This window comes from Ovis aries, chromosome 7 (genome assembly GCF_016772045.2).
Source record: "Ovis aries strain OAR_USU_Benz2616 breed Rambouillet chromosome 7, ARS-UI_Ramb_v3.0, whole genome shotgun sequence".
Lineage (NCBI taxonomy): Eukaryota > Metazoa > Chordata > Mammalia > Artiodactyla > Bovidae > Ovis > Ovis aries.
Window position 1 is genome coordinate 13175173 of NC_056060.1, and position 23843 is coordinate 13199015.

Below are 23843 nucleotides of genomic sequence, written 5' to 3' on the forward strand. Positions count from 1 at the left end.
GCTCCGCGGTCTCTCAACCCCGACTCCCGATTGCTCTGCCCCGGGAAGCGGAAGGGCCGAGGGGCAGGCGCCCCCGCCGCGCAGATGCCTGGTTTGGGGGCTCTCCGGGGGGCCTGTGGGCGCTGGAGCGTCCGGCCCCAGGCTCGGGGTGGTGAAACCAGGAGGTCCCGAGCCGTGGGCGCTGCAGTGCCAGCCGGGGAGCGGGAGCAGACGCTGCTGCTGCTTCTCGTTGTACTTTGCTTTGCTCCTCACCACTTTTCTGACCTACCAGCACCGAGGCCTCAGACATTCACCCAGTGGAGAGCCCACTTGACTAGGATTTGTGAATCATTTGGGCCCCCCTTGTCTAGGAAGGTCATGGGGAAACTGGCTTTGGGTCGGCTGCCCACTGCACCTTCCTCCACTTGATTTCTAGGCTGCTGGGGTGGCCGATTTAACGATGGAGGTTGCAGGTTCTCTTCCCCGTGGTGGCAGAGGAGCATGGTGGTCCTTTTCAGCGAATGTCTGGGATCCTCAGCTTATGGTTAAGGTGAACATTTCAGTTACAGCTCGGCTAACCAGCTCCGAGACACAGGCTGGGTGGAAGTCCCATCTCTGCCCCTCCTTGCACTGGAGCATCTTTTCTAGTCAATTCAGCCTTCCTGGCCCAGGGAGACTTCTGAGCACGTTCGCAAGCTTGAAACAGAACCGACTTGAAATGCCTGGGCATAAACAAGTGGTTAACATGTTTATTTGTGGTGCCCCACTGGAATGTGAGTGTAGGTCAATGAGTTAACACAAAAAAAGTTAAGTTGTGCTTGGATTTGCTTGTTTTTGTTTTTTGTATTTTAATCTGTCATCCTCTGTACGACTGGCAACAACCATAGACCACATTGAGCTTTTATTTATCATAACTTCAGAAAAATGAAGGTGCTGAATTTACCTCTACCAAAGTGGATTTGTCTTTTAAAAACTTCACAGTGTTGTTAAGATTAGAAGTTGTTCTGCACATGGGGACACTGTGACATTGAAATCATAATAAGCCAGGTTTGCAAACGCTGTCTGATCTCTTCCATTTTGAATTATGCTTCAGATGGGAAACTCTTGTCTGGTGACGTGACTCATTACATGGTTCCAGATTGGAAAGTCGTTCAAGATTACCTTGAGATCCTTGAGTTTCCTGAGTTGAAGGGAATTGTTTTCATGCAAACGGCTTGTCAAGCTGTGCAGCATCAAAGAGGCCGAAGGTATCTATTTTGCATTATTTCTTTATTTATGGTGCAGGATTTTTTTCCCCCTTAGAGAAGGTCCCTTGTTGGAGAGAGAGGGGAGGAATTCATTATTTTCATCAGAAAGGACTTTTTGAACTAATCTGGCATTTTCTTTGCCAGTAAGGAATGCAGTAACATTCTTTTATATTTCTTCTTCAACACCTGGCCCAAAGATCTGACTGTAAATCAATAAACTGCAGTGTCCGCAGGATGTCGGTATTTAAGATTCTTGGCTTTTGGTTTGCATTTTTATAGTAGCAGACCTATTGCTTACTTCTGGTTGAAAACTACATATTATTTAATCTTCTTATTTATAGATATATTGTTTCAGAAACGTACATTATTTTCCCCCTGGGAAAAAGAAGGTGTTTTAAAATTTGAGGCTCCTTTATTGGGAAGGCAAATTTCATTATAAATTTATTTAATCACTTGTGCTTTATTCAGTGAAACCAGAATTAACTTGTTTTATTTTTAGACTACTGGTATAACCACCAACCTTAGTAATTGTATTTGCTAAACAAAGAATTTCTGGTTGAACTCAGTCTAAATGCTTGCCTTGTACATAAAGGAAGAGCAGTTTTTCACCTTTTAAACAAATACACTATAAATGGTTTTGCTTCTTTTAAGTTGGGAAAACATTTATGATTTGAACTTGATGGCTGTATGGAAACAGCATATGAGAATTATACACCCAACCTCTTAACACCCCAAGTTAAGCAGAAATTATGTTTATTCTTTTTTAAATGTTGTGGTTTCTTCAGACGTTGGTAGTAAAAGATGAAGTGTGTTTATTTGTATATGAAAATGATAAGTTTTCCTTATTATATGCTCAATTCAAAAAATATGCATTTACTAGACTGTGTGCAGGTTTTTCAGATAGAATGTTTTTATATGAGCTTGAAGTTGATTTTGTTCAGACACAAAGATATAAATGCTTATACGCATCCAGGTTTAAATGCTGCTCCAGGTGTCGTATTTCAATTTCTGCTACTAAAATCAATTTGCTGTTATAGTGTGAGTTGCTAACACACTGCTGAGCCTTTTCAACTTCTGTTTTCTAAAATATTTTTAATATTAAGGATTGTTTTAAAAACCAATTCCTGGGACATTTGAAAGCAAAGAATTGGAATTTAAATAGTCTTTCTTCCTGAACATTTCAAAAGTAGTTAACTTGAAAAATTACTGGTTTTCAGTTACTTCACTGTGTCTCTGAATGTACTAGATACGAAAACAAAAGCTGAAGAGTCATGGAACAGACTCACAGGGTAACACCCTAGTTTTGCCATTTTTGAGCTCCTAGTTCCAGGCTTTCTGAAGTACAAAAAGAAGTCTTGGTCCCTCTCTCAACAAACTTGTCTTGTTGGAGTTAGATGCAAGAAGCAAGAAGGTAATTGTGGCATACCTTGGACACATGTAAGATGATTTAATGTGGAAAGTGCAGAAGTGAACATGGGGTGTGAAGTTGAAAATGCCTTCTGAAGGAAATAGTTTTGAGACTGGTCTCAATGCAGGGAAATGAACATGGCTGATGACGAGGAATAAGAAGAAGTAAAAGGAATCAGCAGGTTTGGGACTTGGTGTTTTATTTACCCGTTAGGCGACCAGCAGGTGTATTCAGGTTGAAACAGCTAAAGGAAGTTACCTAAGCCCTGCTGCTGCTGCTGCTGCTGCTGCTGCTGCTAAGTCGCTTCAGTCGTGTCCGACTCTGTGTGACCCCATAGACGGCAGCCCACCAGGCTTCCCCGTCCCTGGGATTCTCCAGGCAAGAACACTAGAGTGGGTTGCCATTTCCTTCTCCAATGCATAAAAGTGAAAAGTGAAAGTGAAGTCGCTCAGTCGTGTCCGACTCTTCACGACCCAATGGACTGCAGCCTACCAGGCTCCTCCATCCATGGATTTTGCAAGCAAGAGTACTGGAGTGGGTTGCCAGTGCCTTCTCTGACCTAAGCCCTACAAAATGTCATATATTAAAAGCTAGCTTTATAGTTGATGACAGCCATTGAATGTGTAAAATTCAGGAGATAAGCTTGATTAATTTGGCCTTTGTAAGTGTGACATGTAAATCATTTGAGTATTTGTATTTAACCAAAGGTGGCCTAGCAGAAGTGGTAAAGAACCCCCCTGCCAATGCAAGAGACATAAGAGGTGCAGGTTCAATTCCTGGGTTGGGAAGATCCCCAGGAGGAGGGCATGGCAACCCACTGCAGTACTCTTGCCTAGAGAATCCCCATGGACAGAGGAGCCTGGCAGGCTACAGTTGATAGGGTCACACAGAGTCGGAAACGACTGAAGTGACTTGGCACGCCTACCGCCTAGCAGAGGCTCTCTGGTGCTTTGCTTCATTTAATGTTGGGGAAAGTTTTTTCAGTTCTTCCTTAGAGATTTTTTAGATTCTGGTAGATAATTCATTCTATTTGGCATGCTTTTAGGAACATTATTGCTTAGCAAAGTTTTGTCAAGTGAAAATACCTGGTCTGCTCTAGTGTCTGGAAGAAGGATGCCTTGCTTTCTCCTTTTGACTCCTTCCTAAATGCCATCTGTAGAGCGTGAGTCTCAGTCTCTTAGGACATAACATAAGACTGAGATCAAAGTGTTACAGTTGGAGAGGATCTCAGAGGTCAACATAATCTAACTCCCCACTCTATGTCAATGTTACTCAACATGAATAATGCAGTCAACTTTGTTTCTAAAAGAAAAGAAATTCTCATAGATACCCAGTGTTAATTTAAATTGTTACTCAAATATGTTTCAACATAAATTTAGGCATAAATCCTCATACCTAACTACTTAGTGCAACCCTAAACCCAAATCAGACCTTCAAATTAAACAAAGCTACAAAATCAGAAAACTGCAAATGAACATTAATTTAATGGGACCAATGTCATTGTTTTACTGAAACGAAATCACCCGAGTTGGCTGTAATGATGGAAAGACACAGCCTCTATTGGAGTAGGCAATGGCAACCCACTCCAATATTCTTGCCTGGAAAACTGCATGAACCGAGGAGCCTGGCAGGCTACAGTTCATGAGGTCTCCGAGCCAGACATGACTGAGCGACTAAGCACGCACATACTGCCTCTGTGTCTATAGCCATAGATTCTATATTTAATATGATTTTGTAGTTTGATTTCAATAATATCAATGCAGAAAATGCCTGTTCTCATAAGTATGTTGTACAAAACAGTATGAGGAATGTCAAGTTTTTGATTGGAATAATCACACGCTCTGCCATCTAACAGTCCTCAAATGTTTATTTAATGAGGGCTTATGTGATAAGCCCACTTCATTCATGTGTTAAGGTGTTCATCTGTGTATTTGAGAGCTTCTGTGTGTCAGAAACTGCTAGCACTGAGGATACAGTGGAGAACAAAAGCAGACGTGCTCTTGATGGGGAGACAGGCAGTAATGGATACTCAGAAACAGATGGGGAAGTGCGACTGAGACAGGCATGCTGAGGCATGGGGCTTGGCTCAGGAGAGCCCAGACTAGGCGCCGGAGGAAAAGCTTTCCTGAGGGAGAGGCCTGTGGAGCTCTGAGGGGTGTGTGAGTCCCAGGCAAAGAAAGGAGAAAAGCTTTCTGGGCAAGGGAACTGTGCCGTGCAAGGTCGGGGGAGGGAGTACGTGGAGGAGGGAGGAGAGGCCCTGGGCTGGACTAAGATAGGGCCCGTGGGCCTCAGGGATGTGGCAAAGGGCGAGCAAGGGGGATAACATGATCGGATTCCAATTTTGAAAAGATTTCTGGGCCAGTGGAAAAGAGGCTTGGCGAAAAGAGGAGGCACTTGCTTTAGGTCACGTGAGCGATGTGGCTAGCTTAGAAACAGGGAGAGAAATAGACTTTTCTAAGAGCTCTTTAGTAGGTAAGATCTATAGAACTTTGTAAATATATAACAGATTGAAAACATGTCCACACAAAAACTCGGAGACAGATGTTCATAAGAGCTGTATTCATAATAGCCAAGCTATGGGAAGAACCCAAATGTCTAGCTACTGATAATGGTTACACGAAAGGTGGTTTAACCATACAGTGACATATTATTCAGCCATAACAAGGAATGAAGTGGTGATAAATGCTACAACATGGACTTGAAAATGTTATGCAAAGTGAAAGAATCAAGCCACACACATGGAAATCCTGTATTGTATGATTCCATTTATATAAAATGCCTAGAATAGGTAAATCCAAGAGATGAAAAGTAGGTTAGTAGTTGCCGGGGGCTGAGTCAAAGGGAATGGGAAGTGACTGCTTGACGGGTATAAGTTTCTCTGGGGGTTGATAAAAATGAAGTTAGATAATGGTAACGGTTACATAACTCTGGGACTACACTAAAAACCATTGAATTGTACATCTTAAAAGGGTGGATTTTATGCATCATATCTCAATAAAGCAACTGTTTTTTAAAAAGATCTATAGCGTTTAGTAATGGATTTATGTAAGTGCGATAAGGGAGAAGGTAGTGTCAAGAATGACACTAAGGTTTCTGGCTTGTGTAACCTGATACAGAGAGGGATCACTGGAGGAGATGGGGTGGGAGGGTGGAGGTCTTGGGTTTGAGGTGTCTTTGAGGCTTCCAAAAGGGCAGGCCCTGCCACCAAATGGCATTGCAGCTAGAAGCCTGGTCCAAAATATGCTCCATTTAAAATGTTTTAAGAATATCACCTAATGCAGGCAAATACTGTTTGATTCCACTTATACAAGGTACCTAGTATAGTCAAATTCACAATCAGAAAGTACGTGGATAGATACCAGGGGCTGGGGGGCGGCGGAGGGGAGAGGAGAATGGGGAGTTAGTGTATAATGGGGACAGAGTTCCAGTTTCGGAAGGTGAATAATTTGGGAGATGGATGATGGATGAGAGCTGCACAGGTTGAATGCACTTCGTGTCACTAAACTATAAGTTAAATATGGTTAAGATACTATGTTTTCTATCATATGACTTTAACTACAGTGAAAAAAAGAAAATTAAGAAAGAATACAACCTAATATAAATGGAAGTAGAAATTTTTGAAATTCTTGTGGAAAACTTAAGGACCTCTGAAAGCAGGTCTAGGAGACCTCACCCAAATTCTGCAAAAACTGAAGCAATGCAGCCTTGAGTACGGAGCCCACTTCCGTGTACATCTCCCATTGGTTGTATGACGCCCACTTCTAATCCCCAGAGAGAGGAGTCAGGAGGGGAAGGTGTGTTGCGTCTGCAGATAAGATCACTACTGAATAAAATAGAAAAAAAAAATCAATCTAGAAAAGATAAGTTTTGCTGTCCCCTGAGAAACTGTCTGTAGATAATGGAGGTTTAGAAAACACTTTAGCCAGACCAGGAAACTAGGGTTTTTTTCTGTAAGACTGGAAGTTTTTTAAACTTCAGATAACTTTTTTGTACTTGACTATTTGAAACCCTTGTCCTGTCATTCAGGCAGATTTGTTTAAGGCCCTGTGATGATCTCTGCTGGCTGCATGCAGGATGCTCATATATCTCATTCCACATGCGTGCCACCAGCCCTGGCTAGCAAAAAATACGACTGTATTCTATGGATATGCTATGAAATTATAACCATAAGCCCACATGCCTACAAGAGCACTTGACTGTCGCACTCAGAGTGACGCGCTATTTGTTTCCTGCTTTCTCCATTAATATTCTCGTGCCATTTGTTCATTTGTTTTATCTGGCTGATAGGTAGCTGACAAATGGAAGCACACTCTAAAAGTCTAAGGAAAATATATGGGAGTAGAACTTCAAATTGAGAAAATTCTTTTTGCTAAGTGATAAATCTTTCCAAACATTGGCAAGGATTGTCATTACGCTTATTTGGTGGTAAACCCCCCGGGTCTGGCTTGTGGAGCATCAGGTATTTGGAGAGGACTGGATTCGAGAAGACCCACGTTTAGAGTACGGGTATGCTAACCAATGCAGTGATGTGTGCGAAGCCTAGCAAAAGAGCAACTGGGTTCTGACATGTCAAAGTTTGTCCCAGGGCATTTGTATTGTATTTGGTTCACTGTTGTTTCAACGGGTTGTGAGTTCATCGACTCATTTGGAGACATTTTTTGAGCACCTGCCATGGGTTAAGTGCTAGAGATATAAGGAGGAAACATGCTCTCTGCTCTCTCGAGCCTGCTGTCCCCTCTCTTTCCTCCCTGGGGCCCTTTGTCCACTTAATGCTCACCCATCCCGTTCCCTCCCTCCTGGATGCCTTCCTCTTCCCTCCTGGGTTCCCATCACACTCTGCACATTGCCTCTCATGGCACTTATCCCACTGAAATGGGTTGTTCTATCTTTCTTTGTGGTTTTATTTTGACAATTAGTGTAGCTATTTGTTTTCAATCACAGTAAAATATATGTAACATAAAATGTACCTCTATCTAAGTATACCGTTTGGTAGCATTGAATACACTAACACTGTTGTAACAACGCACCTTCAAAACTTTTTCATCTTCCCAAACTGAAACCCATTAAATGTTAATTCCCCCTCCCCCTCCCCCAAGACCCGCAACACCGCCCCGCCCACCGACACACACAACCACCGTCCTACTTTCTATCTCTGTGTATTTGGCTCCTCAGGGAAATACATATAAGTGTAATCAAGCAATACTTGTCCTTTTGTGACCGGCTTGTTTCACTCAGCATAATGTCCTCAAGGGTCATCTGTGCTGTAGAATATGTCAGAGCTTCCCTTTTAAGGCTGAGTAACAGTCCATGGCATGTATATACCACGTTTTGTTTATCCATCCATTCCTCTGTAGACACCTGGGCTGGTTCTACCTTTTAGCTAATATGAATAATGTTGTTATGAACATGGGTGTGCAAATATCTCTTTGAGACGCTTTCAGGTCTGCACCCAGCAGTGAATTGCTGGGACATGTGGTAGTTCTGGTTTTGACTTGGATGATTGTGTTGCGTTCACCATGAGCAGGACCATGCAGATGAAGGGCAGCATCGGGGACATCTAGATGGTTCCCCTGAGGGCCCTCAGCAGAGCACAGAGAAGGAGTTTGCTAACTGCAAGCTGTTTAGTCTGGTATAGGGCAGCCGATACCTGCACTGAACTCAGGTGCTTTATTAGGGATATGGCTAAAGGGAGCAAAACACTGGAGGAGATCAGGAAAAACAGGCAATAATTTTTCAGTATTTTCTCTGAATTAATAAATTTCAGATGTTTATAAAACCTCTTCTAGAATTTTTTATTGCTTAGCAAGAAAAGTTCTCATTTAAAAAATTCATGCATGACAGAACTGTGTGGAGCAGAAAGTGAAAGTCCTTGCCTAGCCACCTGGTAAGGAGGGTCTGGGTCTTGCCTGCACAGTGATGGAGACTCTTCTGTGCATATTCTCAGAGGCTGTGAAGAATGATTTTAAGTGTATTTTTGTGAAAGTGGGAAAATTATAAATTTAATATGTTCTAGGCATTTCCAGGGGAAAGGAGCAGCTTTTGTTTACACAAGTGGAATTCTATGAAGGAAAGCTACCATTCACATAAATGAAGCTGAATCCTTTTGTTCATCAGGACAGTTTTATAAGTTGTAGTTACTTGATGATTCTTTTTGCTGTTGATTCCTTTTAAAGTGGCTCAAAATTAGAATTACTAAGAAAGTAAAATGTGTTTCTTGTTTTCCAATGAAGTGTTGAGACGATATAGATTTGATAGCATTTATTTAGAGGAAAAAAGCTAAAGTTCTGCCTTTGCTTTATTGAAAAGACTCATTTTTAAAAATCCATGGTGGCAGGCTGGAGGTAGGAATGCAAGGACACAAATTTTATTATATTAAATGCCAGTCATCTACCTTGGATAATTTATATGTTAATTTAACATCTGATTTAATATTAATCCATTTTTAAATAAATAATTTATTTCCTTTAAAATAATTGTGAATATTATATATTTCATATTACCAAGACAATTGAAAAGCACCTTCTTAGAAACTGACTTGAATGAGACTTTACATTTTATTTGCTCTGGCTGAGATTAACAGGAAGATCTCCTGATGGGGAAAAACCTTAAAACTTTCTGTTAGTTGTCTGACAGATGAAGTTAGCCTTCATTCATGTAAATGGTGTGGCAGCATCAATAAAATTCACAGATAAATCCCCAAACTTACCTTACATGCCTTTTCCAGATCTGCCAGCAGAAAATAAAATGTATTAAAACCCAATGTCATTTATGGAATAAAGTGAAGTATAAAAATACAGCCCTAAACTCTGCTTGCCTCTGTGAGCCTTTGACTAAGGGGCTACATGAGGCAAGGTCACATAATTACATAATAAACAGCCAGAGGTCTCAGAAAGGGAAAGGGATGTAGAGGAATTTAACTGATGGATGAGCTGACTAATGAGGCTCTGCCCACGTCCGTTCCAGCAGGTGAAATGGAGAAACAGCAGCCCAAGCGCACTGCACACACTAAGGCCAATATAAATAAGTGTTTCTCGGGTTTTAAATAATCAATCTTTCACTCTAAAACACCTCATCTTTTTTGAACCTTAGCAAGAGCCGGCAGGAGATGAGTACATGCTACGTGAGATTGATTATTCTTCTCTGTGTCACAGACAGTATAACAAACTGCGAAATCTCCTAAAGGATGCGCGTCATGACTGTGTCCTCTTCGCTAATGAATTCCAGCAGTCCTGCTATCTCCCTCGGGAAAGAGGGGAGTCCATGGAGAAGTGGCAGAGCAGGTATGGCCTGAATAACAGCCAGGCTTTCACCCTGTCAGCTTCTTTCATTTCTCTACCGTTGCTTATTTCGCAGCTGATCTCAATATAATGCCAGAACAAACCAACAGTCATTCTGGAACTGTGATTAATACTGAAATGCTTAATGTGTCCACATTCTAGAGATGGCATTTGTGTGTGTGTGTGTGTGTGTGTGTGTGTGTGTGTGTGTGTGTGTGTGTGTATGGCAGGGAGAGGTCCTACTTTTAAGCTAAGATCATCTCGCTTTCTCTGGTTTAAGTTGCTTTAATATCCCCATCTGTCTTACTAAACTGAAACTCATAGTTTAATTCTAGTCAAGCTGTTTTAGGGAGTGGGGGTCATAGTTGAGGCTGTGTACCTAACTGCAGAGCCCTGAGGCAAGGATTTGGGAGATGAGTTGTTTATGTGAGGAGCAATTCCCAGAAGCAGGAGTGAGGAACTGGGGAGAGTGATGCAGAGAAGCAGAGAAGACAGCAAAGGATGTGTTGCTGCTGAGGGAAACTGAGGCTCCGTCTTCTGGGAAGCTCTGCAGAGTGTGCCCCAGAAGTCACCTCCAAGGGCAGAGGCCAAGGCACTTAGTTACCACTCTAGCTGAGGGTGTTAACTCCAGTCAGCGGGCCCTTGAGAAGGGACAGAACTGTCACCCCGCCTCAGCTGAAGCCAGAGGCCGCCTTAGGGTGCAGGTGCTGGGCACCCGTAGCTTCTGCTACACTCTTCTGTAGAAGGCAAAAGAGACTGTAGTTTTAAAATAGCTTAGCTGAACAAAATATTTACATCATCTTTTCCCTTGTAATTCTTTGTCTGTGTAGCCATTAAATATTTAAATTCTCTAAAGCAAAATAAGCACTGATATATACTGAGTCTTTAATGGACTAAGTTCCCACAGGGCTCCACAGCAGAAAGGGAAAAGCAAATCTTTTGCTAGATTGGGTCACGTGTGAGGACTCACACTTACTAACTATACAGCCTTGCACGCAGTCAGTACTCAGTGAATGTTTTTTAATTCTAGAACTAAAGGAACCTTATATAGCATCTTCATTTGCAGAAAGGGAGACAGATGCCTACAGAAACTGACTTTCCAAGTCCATCCACTTCATTGGAAACACGATCCTTTCTTGAATACATCTCCAGACCTAGACTCCATTTTCAATTCAGATTCTCCTCAGGAAGCTTTTCAGACATTTCACGTGGTACTGTGTTGGATTTTGCCTTTACTGGGTTATGATCTTCAGCTACCTGCGTCCAGCCTACTTTTTCTCTTAGCCAAAAGCTTGTTTGTGGTGCTATGTGGTTCATCCGTCAAGTTAAAAAGTGTTAATGGTGTCAGGGCCTCATGGTTTCTAAGACATATCAAGAAATGGATGAGGTTTCTGTGGTACTTGGATGTCTTAGAAAAAAGAGATCTCAAGCACTTTGTGATTCTTCTTTTTATCCCCTAGAGTACCCAATCCAGGACATGTTTATAATGGGTGCTCAGGAAGTACGTGGTGAATGAATGAATGGTTGTCTGTATAAACCAAAGGGGAGCAGATTGAAAGCCAAGTGTGAGGTTCTGATCAAGAGCTTGGGTTTTTCTGCCTTGGGAGGGCTCACGCGCCCCTTGCTTTCTAGGAGCATCTACAATGCAGCCGCTTGGTACTATCATCACTGCCAAGACAGGATGCCCATCGTTATGGTGACAGAAGATGAAGAGGCAATTCAGCAGTACGGAAGTGAAACAGAAGGAGTGTTTGTGATTTCCTTCAAGGTATTTCCAGCTGGGGGGTGTGTGTGTATGTGTTCACTTCCACAGTGGTGCTCATAAGGCTCTGGATCCCTTTGGCAATACAGAAAAGGGAAAATAAAGAATGAAGGCTTTAAGAAGTTCCGTGTCTTTATCACTCTCCACCTTATTAATCTTATCTTTGGCAAATTTGGGCAAACTCCCTGTGGCTGTAAGGCCTAGTTTCTAAGACTGCAGACCAGTAAACACCTATTGACAGTGAACACATGTTTAGAGTTATAACAGTAATACTAGTAGTAATGATGATAGGTTGAATCTTATAAAATTGCCAATATTCTGTTGTTTTTGACTGAACAAAATGGCAGTTTTACATGGTTCTACCTAAAAATAATAGCCAGCATTTATCTATGCCAGGCACTGTTCTGAGTTTATTATTTCATTTAGTTCTAACAACAACCCTTTGAGGCAGGTTAGTATCCCCATTTTATTGGTGAGGAAACTGAAGCACAGAAAGGCTAAAGCAACTTGCCCAAGGTCACAGAGAGAAAGTGATAGAACTGGGATGAGAACCCAGGCAGTCTGACTCCAAAGCTCTTAATCACTATGCTCTGTTGACTCCAAAACTGTTCTGCTGAATATACACAAAACATAGTTTTAAAGGCCAATCTTCTTTTTCTGCTATTCCAGTGTTCCTCACACTTCTTTACTTGTGACCTTGGGCGTGGGTCAGTAAGGGTAAGGGAAGAGGTGACCTGTGATATTACTTCTGTGAAGGCTGTTGGACCAGCTTCGTGTCCATGTAACAGACAGGAGCAGCATTATCAGTGAGTGTTTTTTGAGTTTTCTGACCCAACACAGTTCTCCTATTTCTTAGGTACCTTTTTGGAGAATAGGATGCCTGTTAATCTCTCAAGAGATTACTGGTCACTTCTGCCTGCCCAGTCGGTCGATCAGGTTTCAATGGTGAATACTGTTTTTTGATTCAGAAACTAGAATGAGGCCCGCCATTACCCCTGTCAGTTTACAGAACATCTAGTTGGATTTTGAATTGCAGATCCTATAAAGGTTCCCATGTACATGTATTGCTAAAGATTTGCCAATAGAATTTTCTTGGCCCTGCTATAAAGAAAAAATGTTCTGACATGCCAGAAAAATCCAGGGGCGCTGGATATTAATGGCAGTGTCACTTATTTTTTCTGTTGCAATACATCATGTCTTGTTCCTGCAGAGGACAGTTGACTAAAATTACGTTTTTCTACTTTTTGTGAAAATTACTTTTCTCTGTAGCCCAGTAGCATAGTACAGTTTGATTTTGTATAGCATTTCCTAAGCAAACTGTGTGACCGAGGGCTTTATAGCAGTGTATGACAGCAGAGAATAAGAGATACTGTGAAGTTCAGATGAGCAGGAAGCCCAGAATTTTCTGTGGAGACTCGAAGGTAGATTGGAAGGAGTGAGGACAATAAAGTCCTCTTGAAGAAGTGAGCATATGTAGCCTGGACACGAGGTAGATGAAGCGTGGGCAGCCTCACCACACCAGTCTCCTCTGGGTGTTGACCTTGGTGTCTTATCTAGGGCCTCTCTGCAAGTTACACCAAGAAGTACAATAATATTCAGTAATGTTCTACTTGGAGGGGACCCTGACGCTTGTTTGGGAATTATGTCTCATACCAGGTCGTCACATTGGTAGAGCATCCCCACAAAGGTCTCCACGTGAATTGTGACTATATCTGTATAGTCACAAAAGAAGATGTGGTCCTCAGGGAGTTTATGAGGCTGGAAAGCCTAACACCAAAGAACAGAACCTCTTTCCTTTCCTCCTCTCTGCGCATCTGAGATTGCCTATAGGTTGAGGGAGGGGAGACTCTGCCTTATTATACTTTACTCCTCACCATTTTTTGCCAGGTCATTTAGATTTCTTATAATCTCAAACATTTCAAGATTTTTTTAAAAGTGCACATGTAGGAGCTTTTCCTCTCCATTCACTGGGGGCTGTTATCTGCAGCAGAGTAAAGACAGGCAGCCCGGATGTGTGCCCATACTTGCCTGTTTTTGGAGAGTGAGGGAGACTTGAAAATGCAGAGTGGTCAGGGGGTAGAAGCATTCCACGGTAGGAACAGCCTCTCCTGCGGTTCCTTGGGCAAGACTGCCAGGATTAATGAGATGGTAGAAAGAACCAGTAGCATGAGGCTCGGGAGGGTACTGCCATTTAACACCTCTTCAAAACCGCACGCCGGCAGTTCCTGTTCAGGAGTTTTCGAAATGCTGCTATAACAGAACCTTTGTCTCCTGACCATGTTTCTCTCATGCCTTTATTAAATGCAGAACTACCTGGACAATTTTTGGCCTGATTTAAAGGCCGCCCGTGAGCTCTGTGAGTCTATCCTTCAGTCGCGACGAGAAAGAGAGAATGAGAGTCAGGAGAGCCACGGGAAGGAGTACCCAGAACACGTACCCCTCGAGGTGCTAGAAGCCGGCATCAAGTCTGGGCGCTACGTCCAGGTGAGGGTGGCGGTGGAGGATCGGCGCAGGACCAACCAGTGTTTTTCCTGCTCTTCTTTATCTAGCTCCTGCCCCAGGCCTCTGATTTCAAAGGCTGTCAGCGAGATGGCCTCCATAAGCCAGAGTCGCCAGTGTTCAAGGCGATGTGGGAGTCCCCTCCGTAGGCATCGCCCCTGGGTTTGGAGCTACTCCCTAGTGCTCTTAATCAGGTTACACACTAAGCATCGCACAGGTAGCCTTTAAATGCCCCCCGTGGGCTTCCCAGGAGGCACTGGTGGTGAAGGAACCACCTGCAAATGTAGGAGATGCAAGAGATGCTGGTTTGACCCCTGGGTCGGAAAGATCCCTGGAGAAGGACGTGGCAGCCTACTCCAGTACTCTTGCCTGGAGGATCCCATGGACAGAGGAGCCTGGTGGGCTACAGTCCATAGGATCGCACAGAGACAGACACGCCTTAGCACGCACTGGGAAAGAGAATATCTTTTTGCATTAAGGTCTGGAGATTTGGCAGAATTGTAAAGTTGTTGAAATTTTACTTCCGCATGCCTTTCTCATTTTCCTGCCCCTTTCAAATGTATCTGTGTGTTATCTCAGGACCCAGGACCCAGATACTATCAGGGTCTTGAGAGGAAATCAAAATTATTATTCAGCTTCCAACAGTTCTGTGTGCTTTACTCTGTGTGTGCACGTGTGCACACATGCAGTTTTATCACATGTGTAAATTTGTGTATTTACCACCACAGTCAAGATACAAAACTGTTCTACCATCGATTTTACATACAAATTTTTACATAGATTTAGGTTGAACCTACCACATTAAACACCCTCCCTAAAGTGTAGGGTTGTTTTTTTTTTAATTATTTATTTCTTTGTGGGATCTTTGATCCTTGTTGTGACATGGGAGATTTTTAGTTGTGACATGTGAGCTCTCAGTTGTATATGGGATCTAGCTCCCTGACCAGGATATGAACCCAGGACCCCCTGCATTGGAAGCAAGGAGTCTTAGTCACTGGACCATCAGGGAAGTCCCTGAATGTGGGTGTTTAAAACTATATCTGTTGGAGAGGCTAATGCTTCCAATTGGTAATGACGTTTACAGCATTCCTGAGGATATTTTGGGGAAGAAGATACTTTAAAGACTGCTCATGACTTAGGTGAGATAAATCGTAGCACTTGCAACACTTGGTACAGCTAAGAGTAGGTCAAAATGATGGTACATTCTCTGGAGAAAATAGACGTTGGTAATGAATTATTATTATTATTCCTAAAGAAAGGGATCATAAACCTTATAGGAATATGATGGGGATATTTTCATAAAGTTTTTGAGATGTACCTTTTGGAGGTTAAAACAGATAGAAAAGAAGCTTTTCATATTGATTTTGATTTTAGGGAACTCTGAATGTCAACAAACACAGAGCACAAATAGAAGCTTTTGTTCGACTTCAAGGAGCCAGCAGTAAAGATTCAGGTTCAGTATAAACCTTACATAAATTTCCATACTGCTTTTTTTACTCTGATATCACACACTGAAGAAAGCAAAGTTGAAATTGTCGCTTCTATATGTGCCGTGTCAGATATCCTCACGTGCACTGGTTGTGTGGGATCACGGGCTGTTTTTTTTTCTTCCCTAGCTTTTTTGTCTATAATTTCTGATTTTTTGGTAATAACTCTAAGAAATGGTAATGGCTACCATTTTATTGAGTGCTTATTATGTATCAGATACTATTCTAAGCACTTAAAGTAGGCATTGTTATTGTTTACTGCCTTTTACACATGAAGAAATTTAACGACAGAAAAGCGAAGTAACTGTCCCGGGATGGTGCACCCGGTAGGCAGTGGGGCCGAACCTGTGAGGTTTTAAGACATTGTCCTGTACTGCATCACTGAGTTATATGTTGCCTCATTGGAGTCTTTTAAAAAGTAACACAGATGAAAAAACATGTGTGAATAAATTGGATCATAATAGAGGGTACTGTTAGATCTGCCGTGACAGGGTGAGGCTGGAGGAGGGTGAGAAGCAACAGCTTTCTCCGGGCTTCTGCTTGTCAGGCTCCTAGTTCTGCAGTTTCTGCAGTCCAGTGGCCTGCTGACCGCTCCCTGGCAGCGTGGCCCCTGAAGGTATGGGACAGAGTCCCAGTGTGGGCTGACACGGTCTCCTGCAGGGAAGCTACCTTAAAAGACAGTTGAGGGACTTCCCTGGCTGTCCTTCCCTGGTGGCTCAGAGGTTAAAGCGTCTGCCTCCAATGCGGGAGACCTGGGTTCGATCCCTGGGTCAGGAAGATCCCCTGGAGAAGGAAATGGCAACCCACTCCAGTACTCTTGCCTGGAGAATCCCCTGGATGGAGGAGCCTGGTCGGCTACAGTCCACGGGGTCGCAGAGTCGGACACGACTGAGCGACTTCACCTTCACCTTCACCTGGCAGTCCAGCGGTTAAGAGCCTACACTTCAGGGCAGGGGATGCAGATTTGATCCCTGGTTGGGAAACTAAGATCCCATATGTCAAGCGGTGGGGCCAAAACAAAAAGATGGTTGGGAGTGGCTTTGTGAAAGCGCATTATACAGCATGGCCTCGCAGCAGCCTTTCTTCCTTCCTAACCTGTGGAACAAAAGTTGCCTTCAGTTTGACTTTCCATCTTTGAAAGGAGGGAGCTTTTATTTGCAATAATGCTGATTAGATCTTGAACGGATTATGTTGAAAGGCCTCACTGGCCTCACCCCCCTTGGCTTTATGGGGTTTCTCTGTGCTGCTCCCAAAACAGATCTCGTCAGTGACGTCCTAATCCACGGGATGAAGGCTCGAAACCGCTCAATTCATGGAGACGTGGTGGTTGTCGAACTGCTCCCTAAAAGTGAATGGAAAGGGAGAACCACTGCCCTGGGTGAGAATGACGGTGATGACAAGGCCTTGGGCGAGTCCCCGAGTGAGCCCATGCCCACAGGTGAGCCAGCCCGAAAGCTGCCAGGCCGTCCGAGGGGCCTGTTTATTTTTCCTCTCCTTAGTCCAGAAATACTGCAATTATTAATATATGATATCGTCTCTTTTCCTACATTATCAGTTTCCCGTCTCTGCAAGTTTATTTTGTTTTCATCAGCACTCAAATAGGCTATAATATGTCTCACCTTAAAATAAAAACCCTCTTAGGTCCCACATCCTCTCCAGCTATCGCCATTTTCTCTGCTTCAGTTTCTGGAGAAACTCATTGAAAAGGGAATTCTCCCTCTCCTCTCCAGTTCCTCTCTCCCTGGTCTCTCCCAAAACCACAACATCCAGGCCCCACCCCCTCCTACCTCTTGTCCTTTGTCAGAGTCACCGGTGACCTCCCTGCCCACAGTGCTCAGCACCTATAACCTGCCAGCAGCATTTGGCTGGCAGATCACCGCCTCATCTCCGGCTGCTGGGCTCTTCTCCTCCACTGGTGGATTCCTCCTTATTTATTCCCTTGCTGGTTCTTGCCCGTCTTACTGTGCTCCCGGATGCACCCGGCCCCCTCCTCTCTGGGTCTATCCCTCTCCGCACACTCTCCCCAGGAGCTGCCTCCAGCCCTCTGACTGTCTCTCCAGCCCAGACCCCCTCCGCAGCCAGTTTTGTCTACTCAGTCATCTGTTTGGCCTCCTCCCCTGGATGTCTAACAGGCACCTCAGACTTTGCGCACCTAATAACAAACTCCTGATTTCTGCCCCCCAACCTGTTTCTCTCCGACTCGTGCGCATCTAATGGCAAGGCTGTTCTTACAGTTGGTCACCCCAAGACCTTGGAGCTCTCCTCACCTTCGTTCACACCTGTCGGCGACGGAATGACACACCAACACTGCAGAGTGGTTTAAATCTTTATATTTTAACACTTGCTTTTTTCAGCTGCTTAATTTTTATATCTTTTGTACAACCCCCTACAGGGCAAGCTGCCAAGCACTATGATTCAGAGACTATACAGTGCGCAGGCGCAGGGCGAGATAACCTTTACCTTGGCTTATTTACTGCAGCTAAGACTTTGTTTTGGGGAACTTCCTTATCAACTTAGAATCCGTTTTGTCCCAAGGTCTGTTCCTATTGAGGAATCAGAGAAACATCCTTGTGTGCAATGCAATGTTCTTTCCCCACGGGAACAAACAGGATTTTTAGCTGAGCATCTCGTTAGCAAGCACTTCTCAATCTTCCTTAAACCTAGTTCCCTATACTGGGCAGAACATCTCGTTTGCAAGAATGTCCCGCCCTGGTTGAGAGTCTCGTTTGCAAGCACTTCTCAACCTTCCTTAAACCTAGTTCCCTACACTGGGCAGAACATCTCGTTTGCAAGAATGTCCAGCCCTGGTTGAGAGTCTCGTTTGCAAGCACTTCTCAACCTTCTTTAAACCTAGTTCCCTACACTGGGCAGAACATCTCATTTGCAAGAATGTCCAGCCCTGGTTGAGAGTCTCGTTTGCAAGCACTTCTCAACCTTCTTTAAACCTAGTTCCCTACACACACCTCAGCATGTGCTGTCCACTCTAGCTTTAAGGCGTGGTCTGGGTCCAGCCGCTCCTGCCCTCTGCCACTTGGCTCCTAAGTCAGTGCACTAAGACCTCTGGGTGAGATTTTCCGGACGCCGCCTCACCTGCCTCTCTGTGCCTGTCCTTGCTCCCAGAGAGTCTTCTCGGCAAGGGAGCCACGGTGATCCTTTTAAAATCTTCAGATCCTGTCAGGGCTCTGCTTCTGCCGCGATGAGCAACTTGTCCTTTACCACCTGAGAAGCAAGCTTTCCCCAAACCTCACACCCCCTTTCCTCACTCAGGTCTCTGCTCAGAAGTCACTTCATTTGAAATAGCTGCCATTCTGACCCTTCACCCCTCCTGGTCACTTAGGCTACTTTGCAACTCTTAGCGTTCTCACTCCTCACATATTTGTCCCCCACCCCCACAGACACCCAGACTGGCGTATAAACCCCAAGAAGTCAGGGACTTCGTTCTGATGCAGCTGTATTCCCTGCTGGAACCTAGAACAGGGCCTCATCCCTGTAGGGGCTCCATAAATACTTGTGAAAAGCAAAGATCGCACTTTTAACTATTGCACTTTGCCTTTTCTTGGCTTCAGTCTGTGATGATTAAAAGTTTTACATACCAGACTTATGATTTGTATACTTTTTCTGTGAATAATGTTGAACCGAATGATTTTGGCTGGTAGGAAAATGCGAGACAGTGAAAATGCACAACAGAAGGCATAGGTTTAAAAAGGTGAAAATCAGGGACTTCCCCGGCGGCCCAGTGGTTAAGACCTCATGCCTCCCCTGCAGGGGGCATGGATTCGATCCCTGGTCAGGAAACTAAGATCCCTGTGGTCAAAACAAAAGAAAAAAAAAGGTGAAAATCATTGACTTTTCCCAACATACCTAAACCTGAGCTTGGTGAAGTCAGGGCTAGAAAGTGGGACTAATGTCTTCTAAAAGTCACACCACAAAAAAAGCGGGGGTGGAGCACATACTGTTTATTTTAAAAATTACCCATCTTAAAAAAAAAAGATCCATCCTTCTTAGAAGGAAGGCAAATGTTTGCATCTCTCAACTTGTGTGAATGTGCTTGAAAAAACTGGATGTTGCATTTCCTGTTTTCTTCCTCACTGCTGAGCTGGTCAGAGTCCAGTTAGCTGACACCTTACCAGTGAAGGTTTCTTTTGTTTTGTTTTCCCAAAGGCAGAGTGGTAGGCATCCTTCAGAAGAACTGGCGGGACTATGTGGTGACATTTCCATCCATAGAAGAGGTCCAATCACAGGGCAAAAATGCTCAGAAAATCCTAGTTACACCTTGGGATTACAGAATTCCCAAAATCCGAATCAGCACTCAACAAGCAGAAGCCCTCCAGGTACCTCCTCTCTTCGCCTCTGGTCTCTGCCAGCTTTCGAGCAGTAGCAGGAAACGCTGTTAACTTCTTTGCATAAGAAGGGGTAAATTATTGATGGCATGTGGCATTCCGAGATCCTGTTTTCTAAAAATTCTAAATATATAGAACCATCTATTAAGTAGTCCTTGGTTAATAAATGAAGGCCAGAGAGAAACTGTCCTAGAAAGAGCTGTGCAGGACAGCTGGAGAGAACATTCATTATCCAGCTGTCCAACACAGAAACTTCCAATAGATACACTTTGCCAACGCTAACAAGCTTTCTTCCAGCAAGTGATATAGAAATACGATTGCTCTGCCCTGTGGGGATGATATAGTGGTACTTCGCAGAATCGATTATCCATAAAGGAACGGAGCCCCGGAGAGAAGACGTAAACAAGAAAGTTAGAAATTAACCTTTACTGTGGCAAAGGGTGTAGGCATCACCCAAGTCTGATTTGCCCGATGTTCTGTAGTTTGTAAATGAGACGCTGAAGCAGGATGTCCCCAGCCTGTAACCTGTTCATCGTGTACCTTTCCATCCTGAAGCCTCACTCAGGCTCTCAGAGGCCAGGTGCAATAGCTGCTTTCTGTATCTGTGGCTTGCTGGAATGTGGGGCAGTGAGGTTCGGTTCACGCTGATAACCTTCTCCCCACCAAAAGATGTCTTAAGAAATTAGAAAGTAACTCCAAAACACACACAAATTGAAATTTTTTTGCTTTGAAATTTCATCTGGACTGGGCATAGTTGGGCTTTTCCCTTGGGCTGCCTATGTTAACTAGGATGTATCATAGGTGGCTCTGTTCCTCAGCTTTCCATCTCCAGCCCTCTTACTTGGTGCAGAGAGGTAATGCCTCCCTTCAAAGCACTGGGTTAAGCGTTTACCTACCATCTGGCAATTTAGTAAGACAGGAAGAACCCAATACAAGGAAAAAAAAAGAAAAGAAGATGGTTATTTGTATTACTAAATTGGCCACTCTCTGTGGAGCTCAATGCTCTTTATCCCTTGTTTGTTTGGTGTTGCTAATTGACCCACTTAACTCCTGACACTGGGTTTGTGTTTCCCCCTCTCTGTGCAGGACTTCAGGGTGGTCGTGCGCATCGACTCCTGGGAGTCGACATCCATGTACCCAAATGGACATTTCGTGCGTGTTCTAGGGAGAATCGGAGATCTGGAAGGGGAAATTGCAACCATCCTGGTGGAAAACAACATCTCAGTTGTCCCCTTCTCAGAAGCTCAGGTCAGCCTGGCCCCGGTCCTTTGGTCTGATAAAAGGCATTTTCTACTTTTTCGTTTGTTTGCCCTTGTTGTCCTGTTGGTAAGAAAGAAAAATTTTTGTACTGTGTAACAAACTGCTGTCTAAACCAGAGCTAATGGGAAAAGTTCATTCCTCTTTAACTCTGTGTTTGAATGAGATTGAAGTCAATGTCAAGTGCAGTTAGTTTCTTACAGCCTCATAGCTCTCAGATGTTTACATGTTTCCAACTGTGCTTACAAATGGTATGTCAGTAGCTTATAGTCAGTATGCATCCGTCCCCCGGAACTACATGGGCACCTAGTTGTCACAGACCCACTGGGCTCTGCTCCTTGTCTTGTTCATTCAACCAGAGGCCTGCAGAAAGCTGTGGGAAGCAGCTTCTTGGGTATACATCTCTGACCCATGGGTCAGAACAGTCATGCTCATTAAGAAATCATTTCTGTGTACGGAAAACAAAAATTATATGAACATAAAGCATCAGCTCTTTCCATCACATTATGATCTGTTAAAAATCCTCGTAAATCTTGTTTATTATTCTTGCATAGCTATATTCATAGTGCACACAGGCTATTTTTTGCTTCTTGCACTTAAAATTATTTCTATGTGCTGACATAGCCTACTTATTTTTAATAATGATGGCAAATTACTCTATATTGATGTACTCTAGTTTGCTTAAGCTTTCCTCAGTTGTGGAACATTTGGGATTTTTAATGTTTCAGTATTATAAAAGGTGCTACTTCAAATGTTTCATAAACATCACTTTTTTTTTTAATGTTTTGATCATTTTCTTTGGAATGTAAAATACTTAAAGTGAGATTACCAAGTCAAAGGGCATAAAAAAATTTAAATAGCTTTTGCTGTGAACTGGCAGGTTGTCCTCCAGAAAAACTGGGCCAGTTTGCATTGTCATTAAGAGCATATGAGTGTTCTTATTTTCATTATAATTTTTGACAGAATAGTAACTATAATAGTAAAAATACTTTAGAATATTTTACATTATTAAAATTTTATGTTTAACATTAGTATCTCGAAATCATTTGTTGACTTGTTTTGACAGCTTAGTGAAAATGTTGGAACAAAATAAAACATGAATTAGACTTCATAGGACTAGAATTCTTCCCTTTTAGCCTACTTAACTGCAAATTGATGGCTTGAATAGGTAATAATGCAGAAAAAAATGCCCAAGATTGATCCTGCTTTAAAAGGGGAATATGCTTTTAATATCTGGGACATGTTGATTTTTTTCAGGGCTTGACTTGAATTAAAAGCTCAAATATATTTAAACAAATGGATCATTTGAAAATGCGGTAGATATTGTACTTTTTATAAGCCACCCATTCATTCTTGCTCCAACCCTCACAACTTAAGAGACCGTAAATGCTCTGGAACATTTCCTGTAGAGCCTTCAAGGGCATGCAGATTGTGTCTTTCCTATTGAGTCCCGACTTTCCAGAACCTCACACGGCTCCTGACACCTATTAGGCACCTAATAAATAATTATTGCTCAAAAGAAACAAACATAGGTAGAAGGTAGTGAGTAATGAGGGGCTTCCCAGGTGGTACGAGTGGTAAAGAATCTGCCTGGCAATGCAGGAGACGTAAGAGACTCGGGTTCAATCCTTGGGTCGGGAAGATCCCCTGGAGGAGGAAATGGCAACCTACCCCAGTATTTTTGCCTGGAGAATCCCATGGGCAGAGGAGCCTGGTGGGCTACAGTCCATAGGGTCGCAAAGAGTCGGACACGCACACAATGAGTAATGAATGGGGTTTCTATGCGGTCACATGGAGAATGTTAGAGAGTTTTTATGGAAACTTCTGGTGCAGAATTGCTGAATCTTGGGCCTCTCCTTGTACAGATGTGTGAGATGCCAGTCAACACACCGGAAAATCCCTGGAAGGTAAATTCCCAAGAGGAACGAGAACGTAAAGACCTGAGGAAAACCCACCTGGTGTTCAGCATCGACCCCAGCGGCTGTGAAGATGTGGATGACACCCTGTCGGTCCGAGCCTTGGATAATGGCAACCTGGAGCTTGGAGTCCACATTGCAGATGTGACGTACTTTGTAGCACCACACTCTTACGTTGACATTGAAGCTAGGACAAGGTACCGCTTTTAGAAATCAGCACTAGGATTGTGTGTGTGTGTGACTATAACGTGCTCTGCAACTGTGCTAAGTCACTTCAGTCATGTCTGACTTTTTGCAACCCTATGGACTATAGCCCACCAGGCTCCTCTGTCCATGGGATTCTCCAGGCAAGAATACTGGAGTGGGTTGTGATTTCCTCCTCCAGGGAATCGTCCCTATCCAGGGATCAAACCCAAGTCTCTTGCATCTCCTGCGTTGGCAGGTGGGTTCTTTACCTCTAGCGCCACCTGGGAAGCCCATGCTAGTTTCAGATTTTTAAAATAAAGATTTCACAGTCGGGAACAGTCCTAAAGATCCTTCCAGGAAAAAGAAAAAAATTTTTTGAAGTCCACTTCCCCTTTTCCTTTAGAAAAGTAGTATCTTGATCAATTTACGTTTCCTTTATTTGTTTTTCGGCTGCACGTGGGCTTTCTCTAGTTGGGATGAGTGGG

The 23843-nt window shown here is 43.4% G+C and overlaps 1 protein-coding gene and 1 long non-coding RNA gene across 3 annotated transcripts in view; one reads left to right on the top strand and one right to left on the bottom strand.

Moving 5' to 3' along the window:
* The window catches only part of DIS3L (DIS3 like exosome 3'-5' exoribonuclease), a 32400-nt gene that overhangs the window by 539 nt on the left and 8018 nt on the right, over nt 1-23843 (top strand). Inside the window, exons 2-10 of one of the 2 annotated variants that reach the window (XM_042252062.1) lie at nt 1073-1226; nt 9786-9914; nt 11544-11679; nt 13981-14157; nt 15547-15625; nt 16918-17097; nt 19821-19990; nt 21086-21247; nt 23122-23369. In XM_042252062.1, coding sequence (XP_042107996.1) covers nt 1073-1226; nt 9786-9914; nt 11544-11679; nt 13981-14157; nt 15547-15625; nt 16918-17097; nt 19821-19990; nt 21086-21247; nt 23122-23369 — 1435 coding nt within the window. Of the gene's footprint in view, nt 1-1072; nt 1227-9785; nt 9915-11543; nt 11680-13980; nt 14158-15546; nt 15626-16917; nt 17098-19820; nt 19991-21085; nt 21248-23121; nt 23370-23843 lie in introns of those variants that run through there. The other variant, XM_042252064.1, reaches the window with a different exon arrangement.
* On the bottom strand, nt 13979-20950 carry LOC132660156 (uncharacterized). Its single transcript, XR_009601412.1, has 2 exons — nt 18623-20950; nt 13979-17938 (listed from the first exon to the last, which is right to left on the bottom strand). It is a non-coding gene; the product is annotated as an uncharacterized LOC132660156 (long non-coding RNA).